This window comes from Misgurnus anguillicaudatus, chromosome 7 (assembly GCF_027580225.2).
Source record: "Misgurnus anguillicaudatus chromosome 7, ASM2758022v2, whole genome shotgun sequence".
NCBI lineage: Eukaryota > Metazoa > Chordata > Actinopteri > Cypriniformes > Cobitidae > Misgurnus > Misgurnus anguillicaudatus.
In genome coordinates, this window is record NC_073343.2 from 10,739,133 (window position 1) to 10,767,084 (window position 27,952).

General features: G+C 38.3%; 1 protein-coding gene across 1 annotated transcript; it reads left to right on the plus strand.

Annotated features, from left to right (window-relative positions):
- On the plus strand, positions 1-27,887 carry xpo1b (exportin 1 (CRM1 homolog, yeast) b). Its single transcript, XM_055172098.2, has 25 exons — positions 1-360; positions 2,072-2,203; positions 2,410-2,511; positions 5,645-5,717; positions 9,329-9,390; positions 9,474-9,518; positions 9,667-9,848; positions 10,028-10,076; positions 11,476-11,595; positions 12,010-12,138; positions 12,269-12,427; positions 12,559-12,756; positions 12,838-12,976; positions 13,072-13,253; positions 13,399-13,555; positions 13,890-14,053; positions 14,188-14,322; positions 14,449-14,632; positions 16,748-16,854; positions 18,514-18,708; positions 18,824-18,992; positions 19,068-19,202; positions 20,051-20,210; positions 23,287-23,383; positions 26,394-27,887. The coding sequence occupies exons 2-25, from the start codon at positions 2,078-2,080 to the stop codon at positions 26,538-26,540; spliced, it is 3,216 nt and encodes a 1,071-aa protein (XP_055028073.1). The 5' UTR covers positions 1-360; positions 2,072-2,077; the 3' UTR covers positions 26,541-27,887.
- The last annotated feature ends 65 nt before the right edge of the window (positions 27,888-27,952 follow it).

The window sequence follows — 27,952 nt, forward strand, 5'->3', positions numbered from 1 at the left end:
GGAGTTTGTTGCTTGTGAGAAGAAGAGGCACAGGCTCACAGTCTAAAACCGCCCTGGTGCAAAATTGACTTCAGTACAGGGCACATTTCTTTATTAAGGTTAACTTTGTTTCGTAAAATGAACCGGACTGAAAAAATACTTAACTCGCCGTGATTGTTGGTGCGGAATTCACATCCTAGTGGTCCTTATATTAGGCAACGCTGGTGTGGCTGGCCAGTCAACGGCTCATCCTAAATATTTTTTACATTTTGATAGAAAGCGTCAATAAAAGGCACCAACGATACTGGATCAAATAAACATAATTTTAGCAACTCTGGCAGACAAGCCCATCTTCCTTCCCTCAAAGGCTTGGACTTTTAGGTAGGTAAATGTGTGGTGAAAACTTCTAGTTAGAGTGATTTGGTTGGTTTGTGATCTAAGAGGAATGATGCTGTGAGATTGTGTGAAATTGCCTAGAAATGCACGTGTAAGGGCTAAGGTCGAAAGAAAGTGAAATGGCTTTGCTGGGGTTTATGAAGGATGTTGCGGGTGTGCTGCGTGATGGCTCGTGTTCAAGACTGGTGTCACGCTGGACTAAATCTGCTTTTGTCGATCTTAACCATCATTCTATTTTAAACCGATGATACAACTTTTATATACAACGTTATACACACCAATCATTTGGCTAACACTTAAATCGGCAAGTGTCAGATTAGTCACATCATCTTGTTTTAGCGACGATGTTATAAAACATTAAAAATGCATTCCCTTTAGTTTTAGACGTCTAATATTTGAAAACCTAACAACATATAAGTTAAATTAATTTAGACGTATCTTACCTGGTTTTCTGCAAGTAAGTTAAAGCCTGCAGAGCTTTCAGGTGCAGGGTGCATAGCATGGTGTTGGTGGGAGGGGTTGCTCCGAAGTCAGGGAGGGAGATCCTTGCAAAGTCACCCCATAGGAGTCATCTGAGACGGGTGCTGCAGACAACCAAAAGCGTCTGGCAGCGTAAAAAATGTTATCGTCACGTTTGTTTACACATGCACATTAAACGTTATAGTGGTGTACTGTGAATTTAAATGGTTTATTAAGAGGCTTTCTCTTTAGCGACGTTTTGTTATTGTTGCACATGCGCATGTTAAGTATGGACCAGAAGTGTTTTAAATAATAAAAAAGGAACACTGTATTAAACAGCAAAAGCGTGTTTATTTATTTACTAAAACGCATCAGTAGTATGGCTGGTAACTGCTGTATGTTGTTTTCGCTCTTGTCGTTTGGGTCATCACCAGTCCAACCAGTCGGCATCACTTGAGATGCGGTGCATGTAACCAGTTGAAATCTAATTCAGTTAAATGAGTAGTAGCTCAAAGTGTTGGCATAATATACTCGCGTATCATGTGAGTATAAAAATTGTGATGTGAATGAAATAAGTAGAGATGTGCCTTCACGGTGATAAAAGGCGGATAAATGCGATATACATCAGGTTGCGCAAGCATGGCCACTTTATGTAAGCCACACAGTGTCGTGACTCGTGTCCAGTCAAATTCTTGAAGCGCTTTAAATGGCATTTTTGTTTCTTGTCCGTACTCCGTAACTTGTTATGCAATAGTTTGGCTCCGCAGTGCAAATGAACTGTTCTACAAACAGTGTGAGCATTATTTAAGTAATCAACAGTTGTCCCCTAGCGTACTATTTCCGCAGCCTGATGTTTAAACGTTCAATCATAGAAAAATAGCTAATGATGCAACGTGCTGGGGTACGCCTCTTGTGTTATATGTAAACAAAATGACGTAGACGATAAGGCTGTCTAGCACGTGGTGTGGTGTCATTGAAAGAATAATGGCTTGTGTAATCACGAGTCCAGTGAGTTGCTCTTGTTCCTTGGAAAATATTAAAATATTCAAACATGAGTTTGCACCACCCACCTATTGTTATAGCATGCATTGTTGTGTTTATACAGGCCAGGTCATATAAGGCTTTTTATATCCTGTGTTGGGGTGGGGGGAATGGTCAGCTGTTTGGATTTGTGTACCCAAATGTTCAATTCACATGACTTTGCCCCTGCTGGATGTTTTCTCCCTGTGCCCCACAGAGCTCTATGCCAGCAATTATGACAATGTTAGCTGACCATGCAGCCAGACAGCTGCTGGACTTTAACCAGAAACTGGATATCAACCTGCTGGATAATGTGGTCAACTGCCTGTACCATGGGGTTGGGCCACAGGTAAGAGTATTTTAAAATCAGGCACTATCAAATAATTCTTGGCTAGAACACATTTAAAAAAATGTTTTGCCTTTTTATACTTTAATCTTTTAGTCTAATTTATTGATCCAGAGTTGTTATTGCATTAATACAATTAAATTTTGAATAATCAAACCTTTCTTGATGCTCCATTTGGTGAGTTATGGCAAATGTTTCTCCAATTTTAGCAAAGAATGGCCCAGGAGGTGCTCACTCACTTGAAGGAGCACCCAGATGCATGGACACGAGTTGACACCATTCTGGAGTTCTCGCAAAATATGAACACCAAAGTAAGCTAAGCCTCAACCTACTCCGGTGGAGGGTCATGGTTTCTATACTTTGAGGAAGATCTGATCTTTTATCACAAATTCTATATGGTTGTGGAGGTTTAAAAGAATGAACATAATGTATTTGGTTTTTATTACCATTAAACTGGATGGATTGTCTGTACCCATTAAGCATGTTGGGTCTTTTATTTACAGGCTTTACGATTTTAGCATCACACCAGAAAGTGACACAATTCCTAAATAATTCCTATATTCATGTGAGATCAAGTTTTCCTACTTCTCTCCTCACATGCTTTTGCTGGGTAACCAAATCTAAGCTTGCAGGTCAGTGTGCGAGGATCATCGGTTGACAGTGAAATACCTCAGTATCTGTACAGCTACTAAAGGTGCAATAGAAACTGATTAACACCGGTCCATTTACAGTCAGGATCTGTAATACACATTAATGAGCTGATCCATAGATTTTTTTATAAAGGAAAACAGTTCTAAAAGAATTTGGGGTTTTTACATTTCTAAAATCCTAAAACAAAATGTAAAACTCCACCAGAATCCACACCAATCCTAACTCAGTGTTGCTTATTTGTTTAGAAACTTATTTGATAGACTGAATAGAAGACATTTACTAGTTGGTTGGGATGGTTTGTCATCCCTACTGTAAATAGACTTCCTCAAAGTACTACTGACCCATTTTGCCGTCTGCTTGTCTTTTAAGATTGCTCTTAACCCTTTGGTCATTACTAATGATTGAGTTGATTTATCAACAGTATCTGTAATTTCAAAATGATAAAGGCCCAAAAGTGAGGCCTCTAGAGGAACAGACATGAAAATATACAGAGCAGGTAAATTCTTTGAATTTGTCTAAATTCATCAAGCAAGCACAATTTTTAAAGAGAAAAGGGAACAAACAGACAGAGTGCAATAAAGCACTGTTGAACATTTGGCTTTGTTGCTTAATTTATTTTGTAGGGGAAAAAGCAAACAAAAGACAATTAATTGAAATTGTTCATATTTGATATTAATCACAATGTTCCATTATGTTGATTGCTTGTAATAGGACGAAAAGGGGTGTGTCTTCCTGTGCACCTTGACACAGCTAGGCTTTGGCGGCAGGCCTCCACAAGGTCTACCTTTTCATTCCCTTACTCTTAATTCTGCTGTGCCTCCATTCACACTGCACATGCCTCATACGGAGCTGAGAGACAACAGGCAGATAGGCAGATCCCGTTTTTTTTACCCCAGTCAGGGCTAATAACAGTTATTTCCACTGTAGGGATCATCAGTGTCTCTGTGTGCTGTGGTTTCCCTTTTCCTCACAAAGCATTCAATGCTTCTCTGTCCTGGTCATTTCTCTGTTTCATTGACCAAAAAACCTTGCAACATCAGCAGTAAGCAATAAACAGTTGATGCACTGCAAAGTGTTTTTTTGTCTTTCTTAGTCTTTCCTTTTATTGTTTAAACATCCCAAAAAATTAAAGGTGAAAGCACCCTGGTGTTTTTAGATGGTGAAATGTGTCAGTAGTTATTGTACTTTACTTTGAGTAACTCCAGGCTTCACCTTTAATGTTTGACAATATGTGAGCTTTTTGCCTTTTCACTTTAACACTAACATTTATGCATTTTAAATGTTTTAAACAGTATGCATGTTCCCCAGGGAACACACATACTGTTAAAGAATGCATTATAATGCACTCTAAGTCAATTTGAATAAAAGCTTTTGATAAGTGCATAAATGCATAACACTTTAAAGGCACAGTATGTAAGATATCCAAAAAACTTCTACCACAGTTTTAAATATTTTGGTCACATGTGTATTTGAATCAGAGAATTGGAAGTTTTATAAAGTGTTCCATCCCTGTTTACAGGGTCACCTGTCAGTGCCGTAATGTCCGCATTATCCTTGGTTTCTGCTTTTATTGTGGTAGAAATTTTAGACGTGTTTGACTTTATGCAGTGCTTCCAGACCAATCAGTGTATGATATCGTAGTATCACAAGAGCGATTCAAAAGCAGTAATATACATTGATCAGGACTATACACGATCGATCTACACAGTGCCACGTAAGGAAACATTATTGGGGCGTCACTAATGTTGTTTCTGTCAAGTCATTCTGTTGGTTTAAGTTATAATGTAATAGTTTTAAAACTTTATTTCATTACAATCGTCCATGAACATGATTTCTGTCGGACTGATTCTGGTGTGACATGGCCTGACATGATTTGCAATCTGCAGTTTTCGGTGATGACTACAACTCTATCATTTCACACTCTTTTATAGCGTCACCAAGCTGCAATTTTGTGTATGTATTGCAACCTCTAGTGGTGAAAATTACATATTGTGCCTTTAACATTTAGCTTAACCTTTTTTGTGCTGAACTCATTAATCCCTACAGCTGAAATACTGTTTTCCAAATAACAGTAGTGACCATAACTAGAGCATTAGCGTACCATGAATGTATCCTTAAAAAAGCTGCATATAAAACATCTTAGGCCAGAGTATAAACTCAGACCTGTGGTTCGTCTTGCTGTTTTTGAGACCCACACCAGTTATTTGTAAAAGCAGTACTGTGACTGCCGTACTGCAGCATCACATGGCAGTGTTTGTTTTGCGAGAGGAAGGGCTGCGGTCTTTCTTCTGTAGTCGACCAATGGGAATATATTTTGGGGCGAATAAAACCTTTTGAGTTGCAGTTGCCCTTGGTTCTTTTTGTTTTCGGAGAGTTGTTGCGTCGTTCCCCCAAGCTGCTTGCTTTGTTGTGGCCGGGCACAGAGTCAAACCGTTAGCTTCAGTTTTCTGCCATTAATGTCTCTCACATTCTGGTGTGACATGGCCAGAAACAGCAAAACATCTACAGAATTCATCATCAAACATTTAATGTAAAGTTTTGATGGGGGATTTTGGATTTTTTGTTGTTCGTTTTTTTTTCTCCCCGAGTTTGTGTTAAAATTACCCCTGTAAAATTAAATCTGCATGATTATTTTCAATCTAAATTAAATTGAAATAAACCAAAGGACATATAATAGGCAGGCAAAGTTAAGAGCAATTGTTTTGTTTTTACTGTGTAACAGTGCAGCTGTGGCTGATTGGTTTGTAAAAGTTTGGATCATTAACTTCTAGATCTGTTTTTTTGGCATTACAGTACTATGCCCTGCAGATTCTGGAAACAGTTATTAAAACAAGATGGAAGATTCTGCCCAGAAACCAATGTGAAGGTAAGACGGACTCACAAAAACACATAACACCTCTTTCTTGTTAAAGGTTACTATTTGAATAAGTAAATAATTGATAGCTCAGCGGTCATTCTATTTAAATGTTTAAGGTACAGCCAATGCAGATGTTGAATTTGGACAATGGCTAAAGGATATTGAAATTTAGAGCTAAACCTTAAAATCTGTGACAGATTCATCTCCTCAAGACGTTTCTAGCAGGCCAGTGTATTCATTAGAAGCAGCTGTATGATTGCCAAGTTAAGCTGAATTCCCCTTTTAAAAATGCATGGAAGGTCCTTTGCTCAGCTTAGCAGTCTTCTGATTCTGAAAAGACCAGAATATGCTGTGTAAAGAGCATATGCAAGTGAAAAGGAAATGATAAAATATTTTACAAGTAATTCTTTCTTCAACTTAAGCAATGTTCGAACCATGTCTCTTAAACTAAATCAATAAAAATAGAACGTTGTGAGATCATTGGAATGCTTCTAGTAATGTGTCGTGTTGGTCTTAAACTTTGCTCATAATGGTCTTAAAAGGTATTAAAAAGGTCTTAAATTTAACTTGCTGAAACCTGCAAGAACCCTGTCAGACATTCACATAACCCTGCTGTGTGCATCCTGCTGAAATGACAACCTGCACAGGAGCCACAAAGACATTTTTTGATAAGCAAAGAGCAAAAACTTGAATTGACAACTTAAGTGCCTTTTCACAAGATGGAAACAGCTGCGGGAGGCAAGGGGTCTGAAAGGGTCATTGCAGTGTTTCTTTTGGAAAGGTGGGTATGCGGTATGATTCTATTTAGATGGATTCAGATATTCTATTTTGATGGAACATTGTGTTGCTTATGTAGTTTGTGTACCTTTACGAAATAGCGTAACAATGTTTACATTTTCAAAATTACAAGCAAACTACTACGTTTACACCATCAGAAAACATGCTGTGTCTAATTCCGAATTAAAACTTTGGTAATGTTATTCACTTTGTACTGCAAAGTTTTCTCACTGGTGAATGAGACAAGAGTGGGCTTCTGGTCTGTGCATGTTCATGTGTCTTGGAGAAGGCATGGCTTTGGATGGTGATTTGAATGGAGGGTGGGATTGTGGTTTCAGTGCTAGTACACGTCCGCCCACTCCTCGCGTACTCAAACTCGCACATTTGGACGTGCACACGCCACGGCGGTGTTCAGTGCATTCTTTGTAACTTTGCGTGTTGGGAAACACTGCTATTTGTGCTTTACTGTCATGTAAATTCAATCACACTGGTCAAGCTTAAGGATTGCAACGACTGCGACCTATGTGTATGAAAAGTCCTTTGCAGATTTAGAAGAGCCACACAACAAATGAAAAAGGTATCTCAAATCCATTCTCTGTGGGTTGGGACCATCTGGATTGCGCAAAGTCACTTTATTGGTTGTAGTAAATGACTCAAAAACAGTTTTGTCCTATTCATGACAAATAGTGGCAATGGGTTTGATGTCAGATTTTATGGGATTGCAATTAAACTTACATTTAGTTCATACATTGAAAAGATAAACTACTCTCTTCTAAAAGGTGGGGGGGGGGTGTAATGTTAAGGTTGGGAAATTTTCCTTATTTTCAAATCCCAATGTTGACAGAAATGAGAGAGACAGCAGCAGAAATGGAATGAGAGGACAGAAAGGAATTGGTTGCAAATACCATACCAATTTTGTTGTGTAATGTTTAGTGCAAATGCTCTCTAATGCATTCCCTAAAATTAAGGCATTGATTGGGATCAATGTTGAGATTAAATAAAGTTGTTCAAATAAAGTTTTTTTTCATAAATCTATATTTTTCGCCAGTTCTAGAAAGGACTTCAATCTTTAATGTCTCTGAATATTTTGCTTTGAAATTTATTGTGGGAGCTTTGTGCGCACATACCTCAAATAAAGCTAATTTGAGGGACAGGTTCGGTGTTTTGCACTTGAAGCCCTGTTTTCAGATTGTTTATGATGAAATATGACTGAAAATTTGGACATATGATGCTGGCCCGAGAATTTTCGGGTGTTTCTTGTATCACCTCCCACCTCTATAATGGGTTTAAAGGTGCACAGGAACAATCCTTCCTAAAATGCATTAAACTTTCATTTACAAAGACATGAAACTCACTGAGTGGTCAGGGGTGTTCACTGATATCCTCACACAAAAATCGCTGCAAAAGACGCATTCCAACAGGTTTTATCATAGTTTTTGCCAACTCCGCGTATTACTCCGCGCTGGGAAGCTATTTGTATTCTTGCAATTGGCAAAGGCGAATTATCGCCACCACCTGGGCTGGAGTGTTTATTATTCAAGCTCTCAGCGGAAGAATGTACGGGTGTAAGGCGTTTGGAAAAATAGGTCCACAAGTTTACAACGAACGGTAAAACACCTGATGGAAAGCATCTTTTGAAATTTCAGTCAAAACCGTTCTATTTCATTATAAACAATCTGAAAACGGGGCTTTAAGTGTAAAATACCGAACTTGTCCTTTAACTATTTAAAGGTTAAAAACAGACAATCTGCCTGTAGGTTTAGTGTCTGGAAGGGTTTAAGTGTCTTGCTCATCTGTCTACAAGCCACGACTAGCAGGAATCTTCTCAGATTTTCTTTAGTCTTTAAATGTATGGGTTTTTCTTGGTGGAGTGAACATTAAACATTAGTAATGGTTCCAAAAAAAAGAGAAATGGGGCAGTTTTTCAACAGACACTTGTGTTAAGGTCTCAGGTTTTTCAATGCACTCAGTGTGAGAGCACATTACAAGCAAGAGGTTTACTGAAAATCAACATTTGCTGAGCTTTAGGATCCTGTAAAATGGCAGGCTACCGTTGACCAAACCGAGTTGATTTAGAAGCTGGAACTGTTACTTTGTACAGCAAAATGTAATGTGGTTATCATCCTAATGTAAAAGAGAATATCTTGTTTTAATAATAATTATTATTATTATTATTATAAGTATAAGTATAATTATTATACTGATAAAGTAGCTTTTTAATATTACAACTTTTCTGATGAATCTTAATTTCCCAAATTGTATCTGTTATGGATATGCAAAACTGCATCATTTCACCATTAGTTGGTAGGTTTCCTAAACTAGTTGAATTTTCTTGTTTAACCTCACATTCAAAAACAGCTAGAGTGCCATGAAATGAATCAGGAGGCAGGGGTACGGCTGTGTGCCATGCGACACTGCAAAATGACACAAAAATTTTTCTGATAATATACTATACAAACTGTCTAACAGCTTAAGTACATGATCACGCTCTCGGTGTGCTATTTAAAACACTGTCTGTAAATGAAATGCATTTGAATGTAGTCTATATATATTTACATGCATGTGTATATATAAACATAAAAGTGAGAACAAAGTAGATAAACTCAAAATTGACATCACTAACATTAAAAACGATTCGTTCTTCATGACTTATCCCTTGTCTTTGTGTTTACATGTGGAAAACAGTCAGCAAATGCATAAAGTGCTGATGTAAATGTTTACATGAACAGACAGTAAGTAACAAGTCCTCTGAGATGGGTTTCTTCAATTAGGATGTAGCGCTCATGGAGTTTTGTGCTGTCTTGTTGTAATCACTGACGTTCCCTCACTCTGCTTTATTTCAGGCATTAAAAAGTATGTCGTGGGGCTTATTATCAAGACTTCATCAGATGCGGCCAACGTTGAGGTCAGTAAACCTCTTATTTTGTTTGATCTTTCTAATGTTGGTCTTTGGCTGTCTGTTTTATGCTCTCCTCTGCCTCTTTTCAGAAAGAAAAGGTGTACATTGGAAAACTCAACATGATATTAGTACAGGTAAGATATTTTTGACTGAGAGATTTATAGCTACAGGTTAATTCCTTCACATGCACGACTGAACACAATGATTGTAGTGTGTATGAATTTGATGGGTTTAATAAAAATGTCACTCTGCCTCAAAGTCTTATAATATGTTTCTATTCAGATTTTGAAGCAGGAGTGGCCAAAACATTGGCCAACATTTATAAGTGACATTGTTGGAGCGAGCCGCACCAGCGAGAGTCTATGCCAGAACAACATGGTCATTCTGAAGCTCCTGAGTGAAGAGGTGTTTGATTTCTCCAGTGGCCAGATGACACAGGTGAAAGCCAAACACCTGAAGGACAGGTGAGACTGTTTTTATATCAGTTCGTGATTAACACAAATATATGTTGAAGATTGTTACAGTAACTGCATTGTGTTTTTAAAGGAATGATATAAAGTAATGTTACAAACAGTTATAGCTTTGTGTATTACTTGCCTTTGTTATTTATTCAGTTTTGTCATGTGATCTGCTTTTTTCATAGCATGTGCAACGAGTTTTCTCAGATATTCCAGCTGTGCCAGTTTGTGATGGTATGTATTTTATACCATTTCTCTCTTACACAAAGACTTCTTCAAGTTGTTAAAGTTTGTGAAGGAACATTCAGACATAATTTATTAATTAGACAAGCACACAAACTTAAAAGGCGCAAAAGATGATGTTTTCGCCGACTGAGAATCCAAAGACCGTTACTGAGTTTTTGAAATGAGCGTAAGAACAGCCCCCCTCCTTCACAGATCATTTCTAGGGAACGCCTCCCAAAATTCGTGCTGGAGTGTTTGTTTACCACCGGCATATGCTGTGTCGCATCAGTGGATTCATTATGTGAAATGATATGATAATAAACTAGGGTGACCATACGTGCCATTCTTCCCGGACGCGTCCTGGCCAGGATTTCGGTGTGTCTTCCGGAAGTCGTATTTGTTTACCGTATACGCCATTCAGTTAAAAACATAAGACATACAATCGTAGTTTCATTCTTACCTTAAAATGTAACGGTTGCTTTTTTGTAATAATAATAATAATCCTCTATGACGTATGCGGGCAACAAATTCGACTTCCAGAAGACGCACTCAAAGTCCTGGACAGGACGCGTCCGGGAAGAATGGCACGTATGGTCGCCTTTAATAAACACATAAGATGTAGCGTTAGCTCAGTCAATGCTACTCCCATTTCAACTAGCATGTAGCAAACTGGTCACTGCCTTACAACTACAGTACAAGAACAACTTTGATATACCTGAATAACAGTACAACAATAATTATTTCACAAAGAAAGAATAATCACTGTTACCTGTCGAGAAGAATTTTTGCGAACTGCGCTTCTGTCTTGAAACCTCTTTCCTTCATTGCTCTCCAGCGTTGAAATGTTTCTCCAAGAACGACTCTGGTTAGATTACGTTCTTCTCAGCGAAGAGGAGAAAATAGAAGTATTTCTTTTGCGTCCTCCTTCGGGTTTCTTCACTTCCATGGTGAAAATTCGAGGACAATGAAAACAAACCGAAACTAACAATGGAGTTTCATGTGCAATGCGCATGCGTCGCCTGTGTTAAGTTACTGGAGCACGCACGTGTCTCACAAGGAACGTAAGGGCAGTGATTGACAAGCCAGAGGGCCAATCGTTTACGCGATGATCGCGTAAACAATTGGCTCATGTTTTTAAGGCCCTACCTTGTGCACAGATGACGTATTTTAATATTATCACTTTCAGTGCACCTAATAAATAGTCTTTTATCAGTTAGTAAAGACAGTTTCAAGTAATATTTGCAAAAATGTATAAAACAAACATCCTCTTTTGCACCTTTAAAGTAACATAGTTTAAGAAATCTCTTAAAGATTTAAAAGTGCCAAGAATAAAATCCTAATGTAACATTACAGTTCATCTTTACCCTCCCAGCTGTATTTTAATCTTTTTTTTTTCTCTATTCCCCAGGAAAATTCCCAAAATGCCCCACTGGTGCATGCTACTTTAGAAACACTGCTGAGGTTTCTCAACTGGATTCCATTGGGTTATATCTTTGAAACCAAACTCATCAGTACTCTGGTGTACAAGGTAACATCTGGAGAGATTTTCTAGCTGTTGAAGTCTTTGTGAAGTATTATAAAAATATCAGAAATGTTTGCCCTTAACAGATGAATAATCTTTTTATAGGTATTTCTATAGGTTCAAGTTCAGTTTGCAGTGATAACTGTATTTTATCCTAATTTGGACTAAAAATTATTTTATTTGTAAAAAGACAAAGTGGAATGATGCAAAAGAAATATTTGCATTGCTAGTAAGAAAATCTTTTGTTGCAAAACATCAATTAGATTCAAGTATTTCAGAAAACTTGTTAAAAGTTTTTGGAAAATGAAATGGTGCAGCTGCATAATTTTATAATACAATGAAATTAAATTGAAAATCCCAAAAAAACATTTTTCTTGGAAGTAATTGTTTTCTTTTCTCTACAACCCGCTTGATCTGTAGTTCCTAAACGTGCCGATGTTCCGCAATGTGACTCTGAAGTGCTTGACTGAGATTGCAGGGGTCAGCGTGAGCCAGTACGAGGAACAATTTGTCAGTCTTTTCACTCTTACCATGATGCAGCTCAAACAGGTAACACTTTGCATAGTCTGTAGTACCGAACCAAGCACATGCTGTCTCTCTTATTTGCTGAACTAGGCACCAGTTGATCTAGGAGCAGTCTGATGTTGTGTTATCTTACCGTACCTTTGTTTTATTGAAGATGCTTCCCCTGAACACCAATATCCGACTGGCATACGCAAATGGTAAAGATGATGAGCAAAACTTCATTCAGAACCTCAGCCTGTTCCTCTGCACCTTCCTCAAAGAGCACGGACAGCTTATAGAGAAGAGGCTGAACCTCAGAGAGACTCTCATGGAGGTACATGCACAGACTGAAGCTTAGATGCTTATGGAGGCAAGCACACACACAGTCGGCCTCATATCAGTCACACAGCGTGGTCTGTCTCTGGTTTAAAGCAGTGTTGTTAAGGCCCTCTTTGTTCTTATTAGGCACTCCATTACATGTTGCTGGTGTCAGAGGTAGAGGAAACTGAGATATTTAAGATCTGTTTGGAATACTGGAACCACCTGGCTGCTGAGCTCTACAGAGAAAGCCCCTTCTCCACTTCCACCTCTCCTCTTCTTTCAGGGAGCCAACACTTTGATGTACCGCCCCGCAGACAGCTATACCTGCCTGTGCTGTCTAAGGTGGGAACTCTAGACAAAACTACTCCAGAGACTGCAGGCATCTAATTTAAGGGTTTAAAACTGTTTATGTTCCTGTCTAAGGTGCGTTTGCTGATGGTGAGTCGCATGGCCAAGCCTGAAGAAGTTCTGGTGGTGGAGAATGATCAGGGTGAGGTGGTTCGAGAGTTTATGAAGGACACAGACTCCATAAACCTCTACAAGAATATGAGAGAGACGCTTGGTGAGTCCACTGTTTCTATAAACCTCACATAGGTTTTGGTCATCACCCTGTCTGTGTTAGCAGTGAGGTAATTTCTCTCGTTTTCTCCTCTGTAGTCTATCTGACCCATCTAGACTATGCTGATACAGAGCGTATCATGACAGAGAAGCTTCATAATCAAGTGAATGGTACCGAGTGGTCCTGGAAGAATCTAAACACGTTGTGCTGGGCCATTGGTTCCATCAGTGGAGCCATGCATGAGGAAGATGAGAAGAGGTTCCTCGTCACAGTTATTAAGGTGCAGAAATTTTTAAATCTGTATATGTTGTAGCTAGATGCATGGTCTTTTTCTTGTTTCTAGGTTTAAAGCATAATTTTTCCTGAAAATCGTTGTATTTATATATATTTGCACTAATTAAATTTTACATGTGTATCATTAACAGGACCTGCTGGGTTTATGTGAGCAGAAGAGAGGCAAGGACAACAAGGCCATTATCGCCTCAAACATTATGTACATTGTGGGCCAGTACCCACGATTTCTACGTGCTCACTGGAAATTCCTTAAAACTGTCGTCAACAAATTGTTTGAGTTCATGCATGGTGAGTATTATTTACTTATTAGTCTTATCTGTGTAAAAAAAATTAGTTTAATCTTTAAATAGCAACAGCTTTGTCTAGAGAGACCCCGATATATTGCAGTTGCCATATCGTTTCATTATTTGCATTGGCTGATAAATCTTACATCGACCTCATACTGGCCAATCGGCATAATTTTTGGCTTTTGGTTTTGCCATCGGCCATAAAAAAACATATCAGTCGACCACTAGCTTTATAACATTTGATTACACACATGCATTAGGTGCTGCATGTTGGCTATGCTATGAGATATAAAAAGAGCTTCTAATTTTAGAATTTTACTATCTGCTCCTCTCAGAAACCCACGATGGAGTTCAGGACATGGCATGTGACACTTTCATTAAGATTGCTCAGAAGTGCAGGAGGCATTTTGTGCAGGTGCAGGTGGGAGAGGTGATGCCCTTTATTGATGAGATCCTCAACAACATCAACACCATCATCTGTGACCTGCAGCCCCAGCAGGTACCAAAATACCCTCATCCGTCTCAGTTAGCCTATTCCATGTGTTCTTTTTACACTGCATTTTAAGAAAAAAATAAAGGCATTGCATGGATGTTTCTGCGGTCCAGCTTGATCAACCGATCCTCTGTTCTCAGGTGCATACGTTTTACGAAGCTGTCGGCTACATGATTGGAGCGCAAACTGACCAGGCTGTGCAAGAGCACCTGATTGAGAAGTACATGTTGTTGCCCAACCAAGTGTGGGACAGCATCATTCAGCAGGCCACCAAGGTGCGATATATAAACGTTAAAAGTGATAACATTTCAGATGTTGAATTTTCTTATTTTGTATATGAATCTGACCCATTCTCCTTCCTGAACTAATTGATCTCAAATAAATGCTGTTTCCTATATCAGAACGTAGACATCCTGAAGGACCCAGAAACAGTGAAGCAGTTGGGCAGCATTTTGAAGACCAACGTCAGGGCGTGTAAAGCTGTGGGGCACCCCTTTGTTATTCAGCTGGGCCGAATCTACCTGGACATGCTCAATGTATACAAGTGCCTTAGTGAGAACATCTCTGCTGCCATACAGACCAATGGTGTGTGTTTATTTTTTGGCTGTCTCATATCCCCTGTACTACTCAGTTTGTGCATGATTTTGAGAGTAATTATGAATCAGATTTCTGGGTCATATAACCATCATTGTATTAATGGTTTTCCAAAAATCCAGGGGTTTAAAATTATCTTATTGATCACATTTGTCAATGGGAGGTTATATTGAAAACATTTATCTGCTATAAAAATATATTGTCCATTATTAACCCTAATGTGTTGTTGGGGCCATTTCTGGCCATTTTTTTATATTTTTTTAGTCTTAATTTGGCCACAACTTTCTCTGTGTTTCAGCAAATGGAATGATTTTTGTTGACAAATCTTATATTTACACATATTTTAAGAAAATGCTTTGAAATTTTTCAAAAACGTAACAATATATCATGGGCAAATTTACTACCCTTACTTGTTGTTAATGGCCACTAAATTAAACAGCTGTAAAAATGTCAGATTATTTTTTTCACATTTTTTCTGCATAAATCCGCTAATCACCATCAGTAATAATCAAAACTACCAAATGTTTACAAAAATTCCATGATTTTAACTCTTTATTTGCCAAGTGTATAAGTGGTGTCACTGATTAGGTAAAAAAAAAACACACACAAAATGACATATTTTCAAAGTGATTGTGGATTGGATTTTCTTTTACCTTTTTCACAGTCTTGGGAATGTAAAATATTAGTTTTTGGGCAGCATCAGATTTAATTTTTTTCTCCCTCATTTATTGTTTGTGGCCATTTTTGCCCCATTGGCTTCCATTATAACAAATTTTTTTGATTGCAGAGCCATGACACCTTATCATGCATTCTTGACTCTTTGTTGCAAAGAGGTCAAATTTGTCATTTTTACTGTTGAACACCATGTGGCACCATTAACCCTTTAGTAGCCTGTGAAAGGTGAAAAATCCCATCCACAATCATTTTTTATATTGAAAATCAGTCATTTTGTGTTTTTGTGTTTTTTTTTCCTCAAATCAGTGGCATCACTTATGAACTTAGCAATTAAAGAGTTAAAATCATGAAATTTTTGGAAACATTTGGTAGTTTTGATCAGTACTGAGGTTGATTAACAGATTTATGCAAAAAAATGTGAAAAAAAATAATCTGATGCATTTGTACAGACGTTTAATTTAACAACACGAAAGGGTAGTGAATTGGAACAATGCACAAGGGTTAAATTTTGTTACAGTACTAGACAAACGTTATGTGTATAGCTCACTTATATGTTTTTATTTTACTTCTTATTTTTATCTGATTTTTACTAGGGCTGGTTATCGATTCAGATGTTCCGGATTGATTCGATTTCGATTCATAAGCTATCGGATAGATTCGATTCTCGGTTCAATTCCAATTCTCGGAACGATTCTCGATTTAACTCATTGAACATAGATTTAATACAAATACTTTATTTATTTAAAAAAAAAACTGTGAAAAATAAGTTGGTAAGGTGGGTAATTAATAAAAAGAAATTAAGAGCCACCAACCTGTATATTACACTTTTTTATTTTAGGTACACTTGGGTACATTAAAACAGAACCCATCTTTAATTTTCAAATGCATACAATTATGTTAAATACAAAAGAATTTTGATGCAAGATGAAAAATGTATGCTGAATAAAGTCAAAACAGCCGCAGTCCTTGATTAAACAGGATCAGATTATTTCATAAAGAAATTGATTCGTGGCCTTTGAGAATCGATTTTTAATCGACCACGTAAAAAAAGCGATTAATCGAAAAATCAATTTTTTTGCCCAGCCCAAATTTTTACTTTAGTTTGGCACTTGGACCCTTATTATCTCAAAGTAACATTATTCTGACGTCTGTCTCATAACACAAATTCACAGTCTAGGGCTGCCACTGAGCTTTACGCCACGTACGTGTCTGAACAGCAGTCTGTTACAAAGCTGACTTAACTATGATATATATAGCACTGCAGCTAAAACAAAATGAGTGAAGTTCAAATGAATACTTACCGGATGAGTGCTAATAATTGTTGTATTTCTCACAGCTTTGTATTTCTACTGTTTGGCATAAACATAACCTGGACCCAGGGGGCTTTGTTCACATCTGTTTATTTGATTTGGTGGTTGTCTGTTTTAATAGGCGAGATGGTGACCAAGCAGCCTCTCATCCGGAGCATGCGCACAGTAAAGAGAGAGACGCTGAAGCTGATCTCAGGCTGGGTCAGCCGCTCCAATGACCCACAGATGGTGAGAAACACACTTTAGCTCTTTTAGGCAACCTGAAGCTTTAGCAGTGTTAAGTTGATGTATGGGTTGTTTGCATGTATATGCAAGTGCATTTGAAATATTCATCATCATGTACAGTATGTTTCTTGGAACTGAGCCCACAACTTTAGTATTGTAAGAACCTTGCTCTGATAGTTAAACTGTCACTCTTACATTGTGGCATGCTTTATTGTATCTAAAAAAAATTTAAGCACAAATTAGTTTTCATGCCACTTTAAAATTAACTATTGAAATTAAAGCTGCAATCGGTACCTCTCTATTGCCATCTCTGTCACATTAAATTGTAGGTTACTTACTTTACATAACTTTATGGGGTGGGTTCCCAGACAGGGATACGCTTAAGACTAGAAATATAACTAGTTTGAACAAACATGCCTTACTAAAAACACTTGTGCATTTTGAGGCAAAACAAAGGGCACTTATGTATTTTAAGATATGTCAGTGCAAGTTGTTTTCAGTTTGGACAGCTCTTAAATTTATTTTAGTCTACTAGTCTAATCCCTGTCTGGGAAACCGCCCCTATGTGTATTAAATAAAACTGTAATTTTTTGTGAAATCCAGCTGACAGCTTAACTTAAAAACTATTATTATAAGCATGCTGTCATGCATCATGTTAAGGAGTTTTGAACACTGATTCTTTTTGTACTTTCTTAATAGATAGCTGTGTCCCAATTCAGGGGCTGCGACCTTATAAGCATGGGACCTTAAAGATGAGCACTCGGTCTTTCAAGGTGGCAGCCTCAGAAGTTCGCGAAGAGAACTTAAATGAGACGGTCTAACCTTTGGACGACCCATAATTGGCGTCACCTGCTGCACGCGCCTGTCAGCAGGACATAGCAGAAACGTTTCTGCCTTTTTAAAATAAATATGAAATCAGAAAAATATTAATTTAGTTTAGAAAATATGACACATTGATGTAGATTAAACTATTCAACAGTATATTAAATTAATCAACCGTAGAAATATATGCATCATAAAAATAATAATATTTTATTTAATGAAGGTTTTAATAGTTTATTTTAGAATATCCAGCCGTTATATGCAGCCGTTGCAGGCGGGCAATGAATCTTGGGATATCCTCACTCCTCAGCTGTTAAGGATCCATTCGTTCTATCCTTAACATCGCGGAGAAATGAGGATGCATTTTGAGGCTTCATTCTAAGCATCCTTTGAATTGGGACGTCCTTACCAGCCTCAAGTCGCGCTGCTGTGACGCAATCGGTCTTAAAATACGTCCTTAGAAGGTGGCAGCCTTTGAATTTGGACACAGCCGATGATTGTTGTTTTTTAACCAAAAAATATACAGCTTTAAATATCTAAAAACTTCTGCAAAATCTAAGATTACGCTTTCTTTTATGTATATAAATGATATCCTAAAATGTATAATAATGCACCTATGCAACTACCAACTGGCACCTCAACTACACCCATCAGGCTTTTAAGTCTGATCTCTGTTTGATTGTTAGATCCAGTATTAGTGTCTCAGGGCAGATATTTCTGCTTTGCCTGCTTCAGGTGTGTTGGCCTGGACCTGTTCAGATTATCAATGTCCTAAGACAACACGCACTTATCTGCTGATCCTCTAAGCCTGTCTCCGCTTGTTTTGTGTTTGCGCTCCAGGTAGGGGAGAATTTTGTCCCTCCACTGTTGGACGCGGTGCTTATAGATTACCAGCGCAATGTCCCTGCGGCAAGGGAACCGGAAGTGCTCAGTACCATGGCGACGATCGTAAACAAACTGGGTGGACACATTACAGGAGAGATCCCACAGATATTTGATGCAGTGTTTGAGTGCACATTAAACATGATTAACAAAGTAAGCAGCCCTTACTTAATTCTGAACATCCTGTAATGAAAATTGAATTATTGAATTATATTCAGAAGCCCATCTGTGTATGTTGCTTTAAGTGCGTATTTGTTGTTTTGTTTAGGACTTTGAGGAATACCCGGAACACCGGACACATTTCTTCTACCTGCTGCAGGCAGTGAACTCTCACTGTTTCCCAGCATTCCTGGCCATTCCACCAGCGCAGTTTAAACTTGTGCTCGACTCCATAATATGGGCCTTTAAACACACCATGAGAAATGTGGCAGACACTGGTGAGATAAGCGCAGACTTTAATCGTTTATAATAACATGAATAGATCAAATGTAAAATAAACAATTTAATTGCAGGCCTGCAGATTCTGTACACGCTGCTGCAGAACGTGGCTCAGGAGGAGGCAGCAGCGCAGAGCTTCTATCAGACTTACTTTTGTGATGTCCTGCAGCACATCTTCTCTGTTGTTACAGATACATCACACACAGCTGGTAAGCTCTGCCCACTCTCTCTTGTTCTCTAAAGTCTTTTTTACCCTGAACACAGCTTTAATCAGCCTCAGACTAAAAATGGTTTTTATAAATGACTATGACTGCAGATTATTACTGGACTAGATTTAATTTAGACTGCTTAAATTATTACAGATTTTATCTGATGAAGAGTGAGTGATAGTCACTTTGATTGTGTCTGTCTAGCCTTGGAGTAATAGTACTGTATTTTATTTAAATACATCATTATGATTGAACAATCACGGCTTTCAGATATTTCTAAATAATCTGTCGCATATGGCGCTTTTCCATTGCATAGTTCCCCACGATTTGGTTTGGGTTAGGTCGGGTCAGCTCACCTCACTTTGGCTTGGCTAAAAGGGAGTTTGGGAACTTATAGCAGAGCACAGATGAAAGCATGTTTGCTCGAGACAGCGCAAGCTAGCATGAAGGTAAAGCTAATCTTTTACATTATAGCGATGACGCTGGTAATGACGATCCTCTCAGACCAATCAGTGATCTACAGTGTTTTCTCATCACGTTTTGGTATCAGCTCTGTCTGCTTGGAACCCCAACCGTGGTGGTACTAAAAAAACGATCGGGTACTACGTACTGCACCCAGTGGAAAAGCTTACAAAATAAGCTGACCTAAACCGTGGGGTACTATGCAATGGAAAAGCGCCAATAGATGTCTCCTGTTTTACTTATGTTTGTGCAGCTGACTGCATACTATCACTAATTAAAAGTGAAAAGTCTCTTATTTTGTTTTTGGGCATTTATTGCAATCACCTTTGGAAAAGCAATCTATAAATGCTGATTTGTTGTTAAGCTTCTATGTGTTTGTCTTTCAGGTTTGACCATGCACGCCTCTATCTTGGCGTACATGTTTAATCTCGTTGAGGAAGGGAAAATAAGTGCAGTTTTGAATCCATCAAACCCAGTTAGTAACCAGGTGTTCATCCAGGAGTATGTGGCCAACTTGCTAAAATCAGCTTTCCCACATTTACAGGAGTAAGTATCCAAGAGATAACCTAAACTAACAGTTTCTCATATATTCATGGATTCAGTTTCTGAATATCTTGGAGATGTTGCAAATATCTGCTTGAATTATGACTAGAGGTGTAACAATACATCGATATGGATCGATGCCACGCGTAAAAATCGATTTGAGGTACCTTTATTTTGACACTCTCCACGTCCTCATTCCTTGATGTAACATCCATCTACGCATTTTCGGCCAAAGTGCGCATTTTTGTTTATTTTCGTCTGCTAGCGTCAGCAATGAAAACACAGAGCAGTGAAAACACAGCGAAAGAGACAGAAGAAAGCATGTGTTTAGCACTGCAGGTGATATTGTCCATGCAAAACGCAGTGTCCTCTCTCCTCACATGTTGAACAGTTGATTTTTATTTATTTTTTTAAGAAAAATCTCTCAAAAGAGACCACTGCAGCACTTGTTTGACTGTTAGATCAGATGTTGTGTGACTGATCAAATGCTTAAGTTTAACAGCTTAATTAAATTGAAATAAATAAATAAATACATTTTATATAAAAAATTAAGTTTATTCTAAAACTACCTCAGTGATTTGTATTGCACATTTTGGCACAAAATACTGAAAGACTTTGACTGTTGCCATCATAAGCTTGATTCAGGGTTCCCACGGGCCCTGAAATCCCTAAAAGTTTGTGAATCTCGGGGGGAAAAATTCAAGGCCCTGGGAAGTTTTTGAAATATATCCTTCGGAAGGAGAGGCTGAACATATTTTTCTCTTTAATAAAGGCAGGAATCTCTGTGTGTATGTGTGTGTGTCTGTCTGTCTGTCTACAGTTTTATTATGTGGCGGATGTGTTGCTGCTAACCCAAGGGAGTGTAGTGCCTTTTTTTCGTGCAATATGGACATGTGACACGTTTAGAATTAATAAACTTTAAAAATACTACAGAACAGCGCAAGCCGGAAGCGGCGTGCCTGTCACGCGTCCTGCGAGAACAGAATTAGTGAAACATAACACAAGAGCAATACTTTTAATAAGGTAGCCTAACATTTTCTAACAAACAAACATTCCCGTATCAGAAGTTAGCACCACAGTAAGTACTGACAACGTAAAGGGTAGGCTATTTAAATAAAACAACAACAAAAAATGAACTAAGTTCAACAAACTGTAATAAAACGGTAGCATACTTTCAAAATCAAGTTTATTTACTAACACGTACATCATCCAATATGTTTTTTTCATCAGTAGAACAATAAAGAAGATATTTTGCAGAAACCCCAGTGCTTCGTCATGCAAGTCAACCGATCCGCCACTTTATGAGCTAAAGCATACATATCCAATACAAAAGTTATCCCCCATAACTCCGTGTGATATATTGACGTCTTTGAAGCAAATCAATCAGTTTTTGCAAGAAACTGACCGTTATTTACAACACTATTAGCGTGAATGCCAAAGCAGGAAGCGCGTTTTACGTTCAAGGCGATCTCTTCCACTGGTGGCGTTTGGTGGCTGTTGGCTATGGATGTTGGTTTCTCTGCGCCACCTATCGAGCGGGAGCGTGAAACGCACTTCCTGCTTGGCAAAAGCTCTGCATTAACCCTGTATAATATATATATATATATATATATATATATATATATTCAAATCTCAAAACTGAAAATCGAATGTCAACCATAGAACGAATATTCGAATATTCTGGTCCAGCCCTAGTTACGTATGTAACTGTTGTTTCTGGGAAGGGAACGAGACCATTGCCATACTTCCTGCGTCCCTGTAATGCCGTCTTGGGGAATATTTCAGATAGCTATATACTTCCTGGCTCCCGCATCACACTGTCTTTGTTGTTAAGCTTTACCATTGGTTGAATTTGATATACACATTCAGACGCACTTACCCCTGGAGGCGTACTCAAAGTGTCACCGCAGTGACGCAGCGCGAGTTGCCTCGAAAGGGAACTGTAACAATGTTGTAACAATGTAACCTTGCTCCCACATTTAGGCTTTGTCCACACAAAGCCGGTGCATTCCCTGTCGATTTCAGATTTATCCACTTTAGGACCCGGTTTCAAAAAATAGCGGTTTCACTCTCTCAAAACGCCGGATCCGTGTGGACGAAACGGCAATACGATAACAAATTTATACGTATACAGTGATATGCGTCTCCATGTGGACAGCCCCTTAGTCCTTGAATTTGAGTGTATTGGACCTGGAAAGTCATTGAAAGGTCCTTGAATTTGAAGTTAACTAAGGTGTGGGAACCCTGTTGATTTTATGTGACATTTTGCCCCTAACTATACATTTTTCTTCTTTTGAAAAAGTGTATTTTTGTTAGTTTGTTGTTCTAAATGTTCCAATTAGGACATTTTCAAAGAGTTTAATTAAAGGAACAGTATGTAAGAAATGTATATCAATTAATCATGAAATGGCCCGGATATGTCACTAGACATTAAGAAATCATTTTCATTTCAAATACTTTTATATCACTGACAACAGTGGTATGGCCAGGATATTATCATTTAAAAAGTGGAGTTGCAGCCCTCAACTGATGTTTATGTTGTCATTTTGTGCATTGGCCACCAGTTGTGTGATTGCAGTACCAGTTTTAGCCACAAGTTTTGTGATTGCAATACCAGTTTTGGCCACAATCCTACATACTGTTCCTTTAAATGTTCATGTTATATATTTTGGTTGCTTTTGTAAGTAAAAATGTAACTGCGTAACTAGGCATGTAAAATAAAAGTATTGATAAATTAACCGGATCAAATCGTAAACGCATCAAAGAAGTGTTTGATGTATTGGCAAAACCGCATCGCTGGCAGAGAAAATCGGTTTTGAATCGAATCGTTATGAACTTTCTGATATACATCCCCTAATTATGCCACATGCATGTGTGTTATCATCAGGCATTTTCTTTGCAATCTAGCATTTGTTAAATATGTGTAAATTATGTACTGAAATCACATTTAGAGTTGGTCACAACAACTGCTGTTAGTTTACCTTGCACAAGATAGCCCTCTTCAGTTTGTTTACATTTTTGTCTTTATTTCGCTATATTAGTATTCTCTGTCTGATTGTGTGATTCTCTATATTTGCAGTGCCCAGGTGAAAGTGTTTGTGACTGGTCTGTTCAGTTTAAACCAAGACATCCCAGCATTCAAAGAACACTTGAGGGATTTCCTTGTGCAGATCAAGGTCAGTTTCAAAGAGATCTCTGTGAGACCAGGACACTGAGTAATGTTTAGTTTTGTTTGAAATGAAGAGAAAATATAATAACTAGAAATGCAATTCCCAAGGAATTACCAGTGCATGAAAATGCAAAAAAGTTGATTGACAGAAATGTAAAAGAAATTTAGTCTAGTAGTTTACCTGGCTGTTGACATGTTTTAGTGTTTAGCTAGCATGATTTAAAAAAAGTTATCATGATGAAATATGAAGCTAGCATGAGTTAACATGATTTAGCATGAAGCTATCATAATTTAGCATGAAGTTAGCATGATTTAGCATGAAGCTAGCATGATTTAACATGACGTTAACATGATTTAGCATGAAGCTAACATGATTTATCATGAAGCTAGCATGATTTACCATGAAGCTAGCATGCTTTAACATGAATCTATCATTATTTATCATGAATCTATCATTATTTAACATGAAAGAAACATGATTAAACATGTAGCTAACATGATTTAGCATGAAGCTAACATGATTTAACATGATTAAGCATGACTTAGCATGAAGCTAGCATGATTTAGCATGAAGCTAACATGATTTAACATGATTAAGCATGATTAAGCATGAAGTTAGCATGATTTACCATAAAGCTAACATGATTTAGTATGAAGCTAGCATGATGTTAGCATGATTTAGCATAAAGCTAGCATGATTTAGCATGAAGTTAGAATGATTTAACATAAAGCTAGCATGATTTAACATGAAGTTAGCATGATTTAGCATGAAGTTAGCATGATGTTAGCATGGTTTAGCATGAAGCTAGCATGATTTAGCATGAAGTTAGTAAGATTTAGCATGAAGTTAACATGATATTAGCATGATTAGCATGAAGCTAGCATGATGTTAGCATGATTAACATGATGTTAGCATGATGCTTACATGATTAGCATGAAGCTACCATGATGCTAGCATGATTAACATGAAGCTAGCATGATGTTAGCATGATTAGCATTGAAGCTAGCATGATGCTAGCATGATGCTAGCATGATTAGCATGAATCTAGCATGATTAGCATGAAGCTAGCATGAAGTTAGCATGATTAGCATGAAGCTAGCATGATGTTAGCATGATTAGCATGAAGCTAGCATAATGTAAGCATGATTACCATGAAGCTAGCATGATATTAGCATGAAGCTAGCATGATATTAGCATGATTAGCATGAAGCTAGCATGATTGGCATGAAGCTAGCATGATGTTAGCATGATTAGCATGAAGCTAACATGATGCTAGCATGATAAGCATGAAGCTAGCATGATGCTAGCATGATTAGCATGAAGCTAGCATGATTAGCATGAAGCTAGCATGAAGCTAGCATGATTAGCATGAAGCTAGCATGATGCTAGCATGATTAGCATGAAGCTAACATGATGCTAACATGATTAGCATGAAGCTAGCATGATTAGCATGAAGCTAGCATGAAGCTAGCATGATTAGCATGAAGCTAGCATGATGCTAGCATGATTAGCATGAAGCTAACATGATGCTAACATGATTAGCATGAAGCTAGCATGATGTTAGCATGATTAGCATGAAGCAAGCATGATGTTAGTATGATTAGCATGAAGCTAGCATAATTTGCATGAAGGTAGCATGATGCTAGCATGATTAACATGATGTTAGCATGATTAGCATGAAGCTAGCATGATTAGCATGAAGCTAGCATGATGTTAGTATGATTAGCATGAAGCTAGCATAATTTGCATGAAGGTAGCATGATGCTAGCATGATTAGCATGAAGCTAGCATGATGTTAGTATGATTAGCATGAATTTAGCATGAAATTAGCATGATCCTAGCATGATGCTAGCATGATTAGCATGAAGCTAGCATGATTTAGCGTGAAGCTAACAAGATTTAACATGAAGGTAGCATGATTTAGCATTAAGTTAGCTAGATTTATTATGAAATTAGCATAAAGCTAGCATGAAACTAGCACAAAGCTAGTATGACTTAGCATGAAGCTAGCATGAAGCTAATATGACCCAAAGACCCAACCCCCATGTCTCTATGATGTTCGGATCCAGAGATATAAGGCTTTGTTTATTATGTTGCTAAGCTGCTCATATTTGGTTGCTAGGGGCGTGGCTTAATACCTCAATAAGGATGGTGAGAGACTGATTGGTTGCCTGAGTAAAATGAGCCCACCCCCATGTCTCTGTGACACTGTGCTGCAAAGATATCCCATCTGGGACGTTTTTATTTCCTTATATGGGCATGATTCCTGCCCCATTATAAGTCTATGGGGAAATTTGGGGGCCTCTTACACCCCAGGGGTACAACTTACACCCCATTGTGAGGTATGTTCTTACAGAGCCTGCCAGCCTCTTCAAATGTGGCAAGTCACAAGTTTCTGTGAGATCCTAGGTCTGAGCTACGACTCGTCAAAGTTTGTCTCCATGTTAAGTCTATGGGTTTTTTCGGCTGCTTTTTCGCCCCTGGGGCGAAGACCGTACCCCCGACCGCTTATAAAAGTCATAGCACACTATTCCCGAATAGTCCGCACGTTTGAGAGTTGGAATGAAGTTTCTAAGTTAAGCGGTTCGAGCCGTATTAATTGCGGAAATTTGGTTGGAAGAATAATAATAATAATAATAATAATAATAAAAAGCCCAGTAACAACAGTACAGCGCATTTTCAATGCACTGTAATTATGTATTGACGTCAGTAAACAACAAACCTTTGTCTGATTTTTATGTTGATGAGATTGTGTAAGAGACAATGCTGTTATGTTGACCTTTAAGTGACCATAAAGTGTTGTGTAATTGTGTCAGGCGACTGTAGTGCCGTGTGTGTGTGTGTGTGTGTGTGTGTGTGTGTGTGTGTGTGTGTGTGTGTGTGTGTGTGTGTGTGTGTGTGTGTGTGTGTTGAGAGAAAGTTTTAACTTATGGTGGAAATGACAGGTTGCTGGTGACGTGCATTGGTTCAAGCTGAACCCACGAAATGTTCATTCCTTTCTCTGTGTTCTTTTAAGGAATTTGCAGGCGAGGACACCTCTGATCTGTTTTTGGAAGAGAGGGAAACCTCACTGCGTCAGGCCCAGGAGGAGAAACACAAATTACAGATGTCCGTGCCTGGCATTCTTAACCCACATGAAATACCAGAGGAGATGTGTGACTGAGTTCACACACGCGCACACAACACACGCTGACTTGGAAACAAACTTGACACACTCGACTGAGGCGGTGTTGTGGCTGCTCTTCTTTGGGGATTTTGTGTGTTTTCTTGTACATGTGTGCGTGCGTGTGTGTGTGTGTGTGAGTGCGTGAGTACTTTAGGCTCTTCCTGTGAGGAGATTTCGGCACTTGGCTGTCTTTTGACCAAAACAATGCCAATATGTAAATGATTTTGTCATCCAGCGGCCCTAATCGCATAGTTGGTGTTTCATAGACACTAGTGTATTACCTTTATGTTGTTAACAGCTTACGTTTGGTCACTGTAATTCAAATGCCGCTGCATGAAGTGTCTCATCTGTACAATTAACTCTTGCTTGTGTGCTCTTTTTTTCCTCTCCCGTTTTCTCCTTTCACGCATCATGTATTTGTTCATGTATATTATATATAAGAGCAGAGTGCAGTTTTTGTAGAATGCTGTATGTGCTCTGGCAGTGGGCAGATGTATCTAGCGTCTGTATCTGTGTGTGCGTCTGTGTGTGAGACAATCACGGCCACTGAGCAGCACAACAGATACAGCCAATGAAAACGTTGATGAATGTCAGTGATTGGTGAGTGTTGCATAGTGGCTGTAATTATTAGCCACTGTGTGTGCGCATGTTAAGGAGCTGATAGCAGATTGGGACTAAAGATTGGGATGCTGAAGGTGAAGTTGCACGGATCACTGAATGAATGGACTTTGTGAAGTGAACCTGTTTGCTTTTTTACACAGCCCTCTACATGTTCATATCAGCATAACTGTACAGCATCTTTACTACCATGGGAACACGCGGATGTTTCGTTCTGTTTTGTTGTGGGTGTGCGAGCGCGCGTGTGTGTTGTCGCTAAGCCGACATCAGGTTTTTTGTTTTCCTCAATGAGGACGGTTGCTCCTTTTGTGAGCTTTCATTAAATTGAAGTAAAAAAGTGGTTGATATTTATGGGTTCTTGTAGGCTTACACCTTTATAACTGCTCATGTTAACTCACTCAGAGACAGCTTTTGGAGTTTTTTGAATTGTACTAATTTCCATTGTTTACCATGCTGTAGTGCTGCAGGACACTACGTAGAGCGAAATAAATCTCAGTTTACATTTAATTTTGTATTTTTGCATTTTTCATTTTTATCTTGAGGTGTCCTGTCCAAATGAAGCAAAACGGTTTTATTCTAAGAAAACGACAAATGCCAACATTCTCGTTAGGAAGATGAATGTACTGATTCAATGACTTCAGATTAGTGGTGAATTTCCCTTCACTATGTGTAACATTTGTTGTGAAATTTTTTGAACTTATTAAAGTTGAACGAATTTTATAATTATGTCTGGTTCCTCTCAGGTTTCTTGTCAGTGTGATGTCATGTGCAGTTAATAAATGAATGTTGGG

Bases quoted from the DNA above. Each gene is read 5' to 3' on its own strand.
- xpo1b (XM_055172098.2), top strand. From the start codon at position 2,078: ATGCCAGCAATTATGACAATGTTAGCTGACCATGCAGCCAGACAGCTG. The intron at 18,993-19,067 runs GTGAGATAAGCG...ATTTAATTGCAG, and splicing joins GAGAAATGTGGCAGACACTG to GCCTGCAGATTCTGTACACG. The intron at 20,211-23,286 runs GTAAGTATCCAA...CTATATTTGCAG, and splicing joins GCTTTCCCACATTTACAGGA to TGCCCAGGTGAAAGTGTTTG.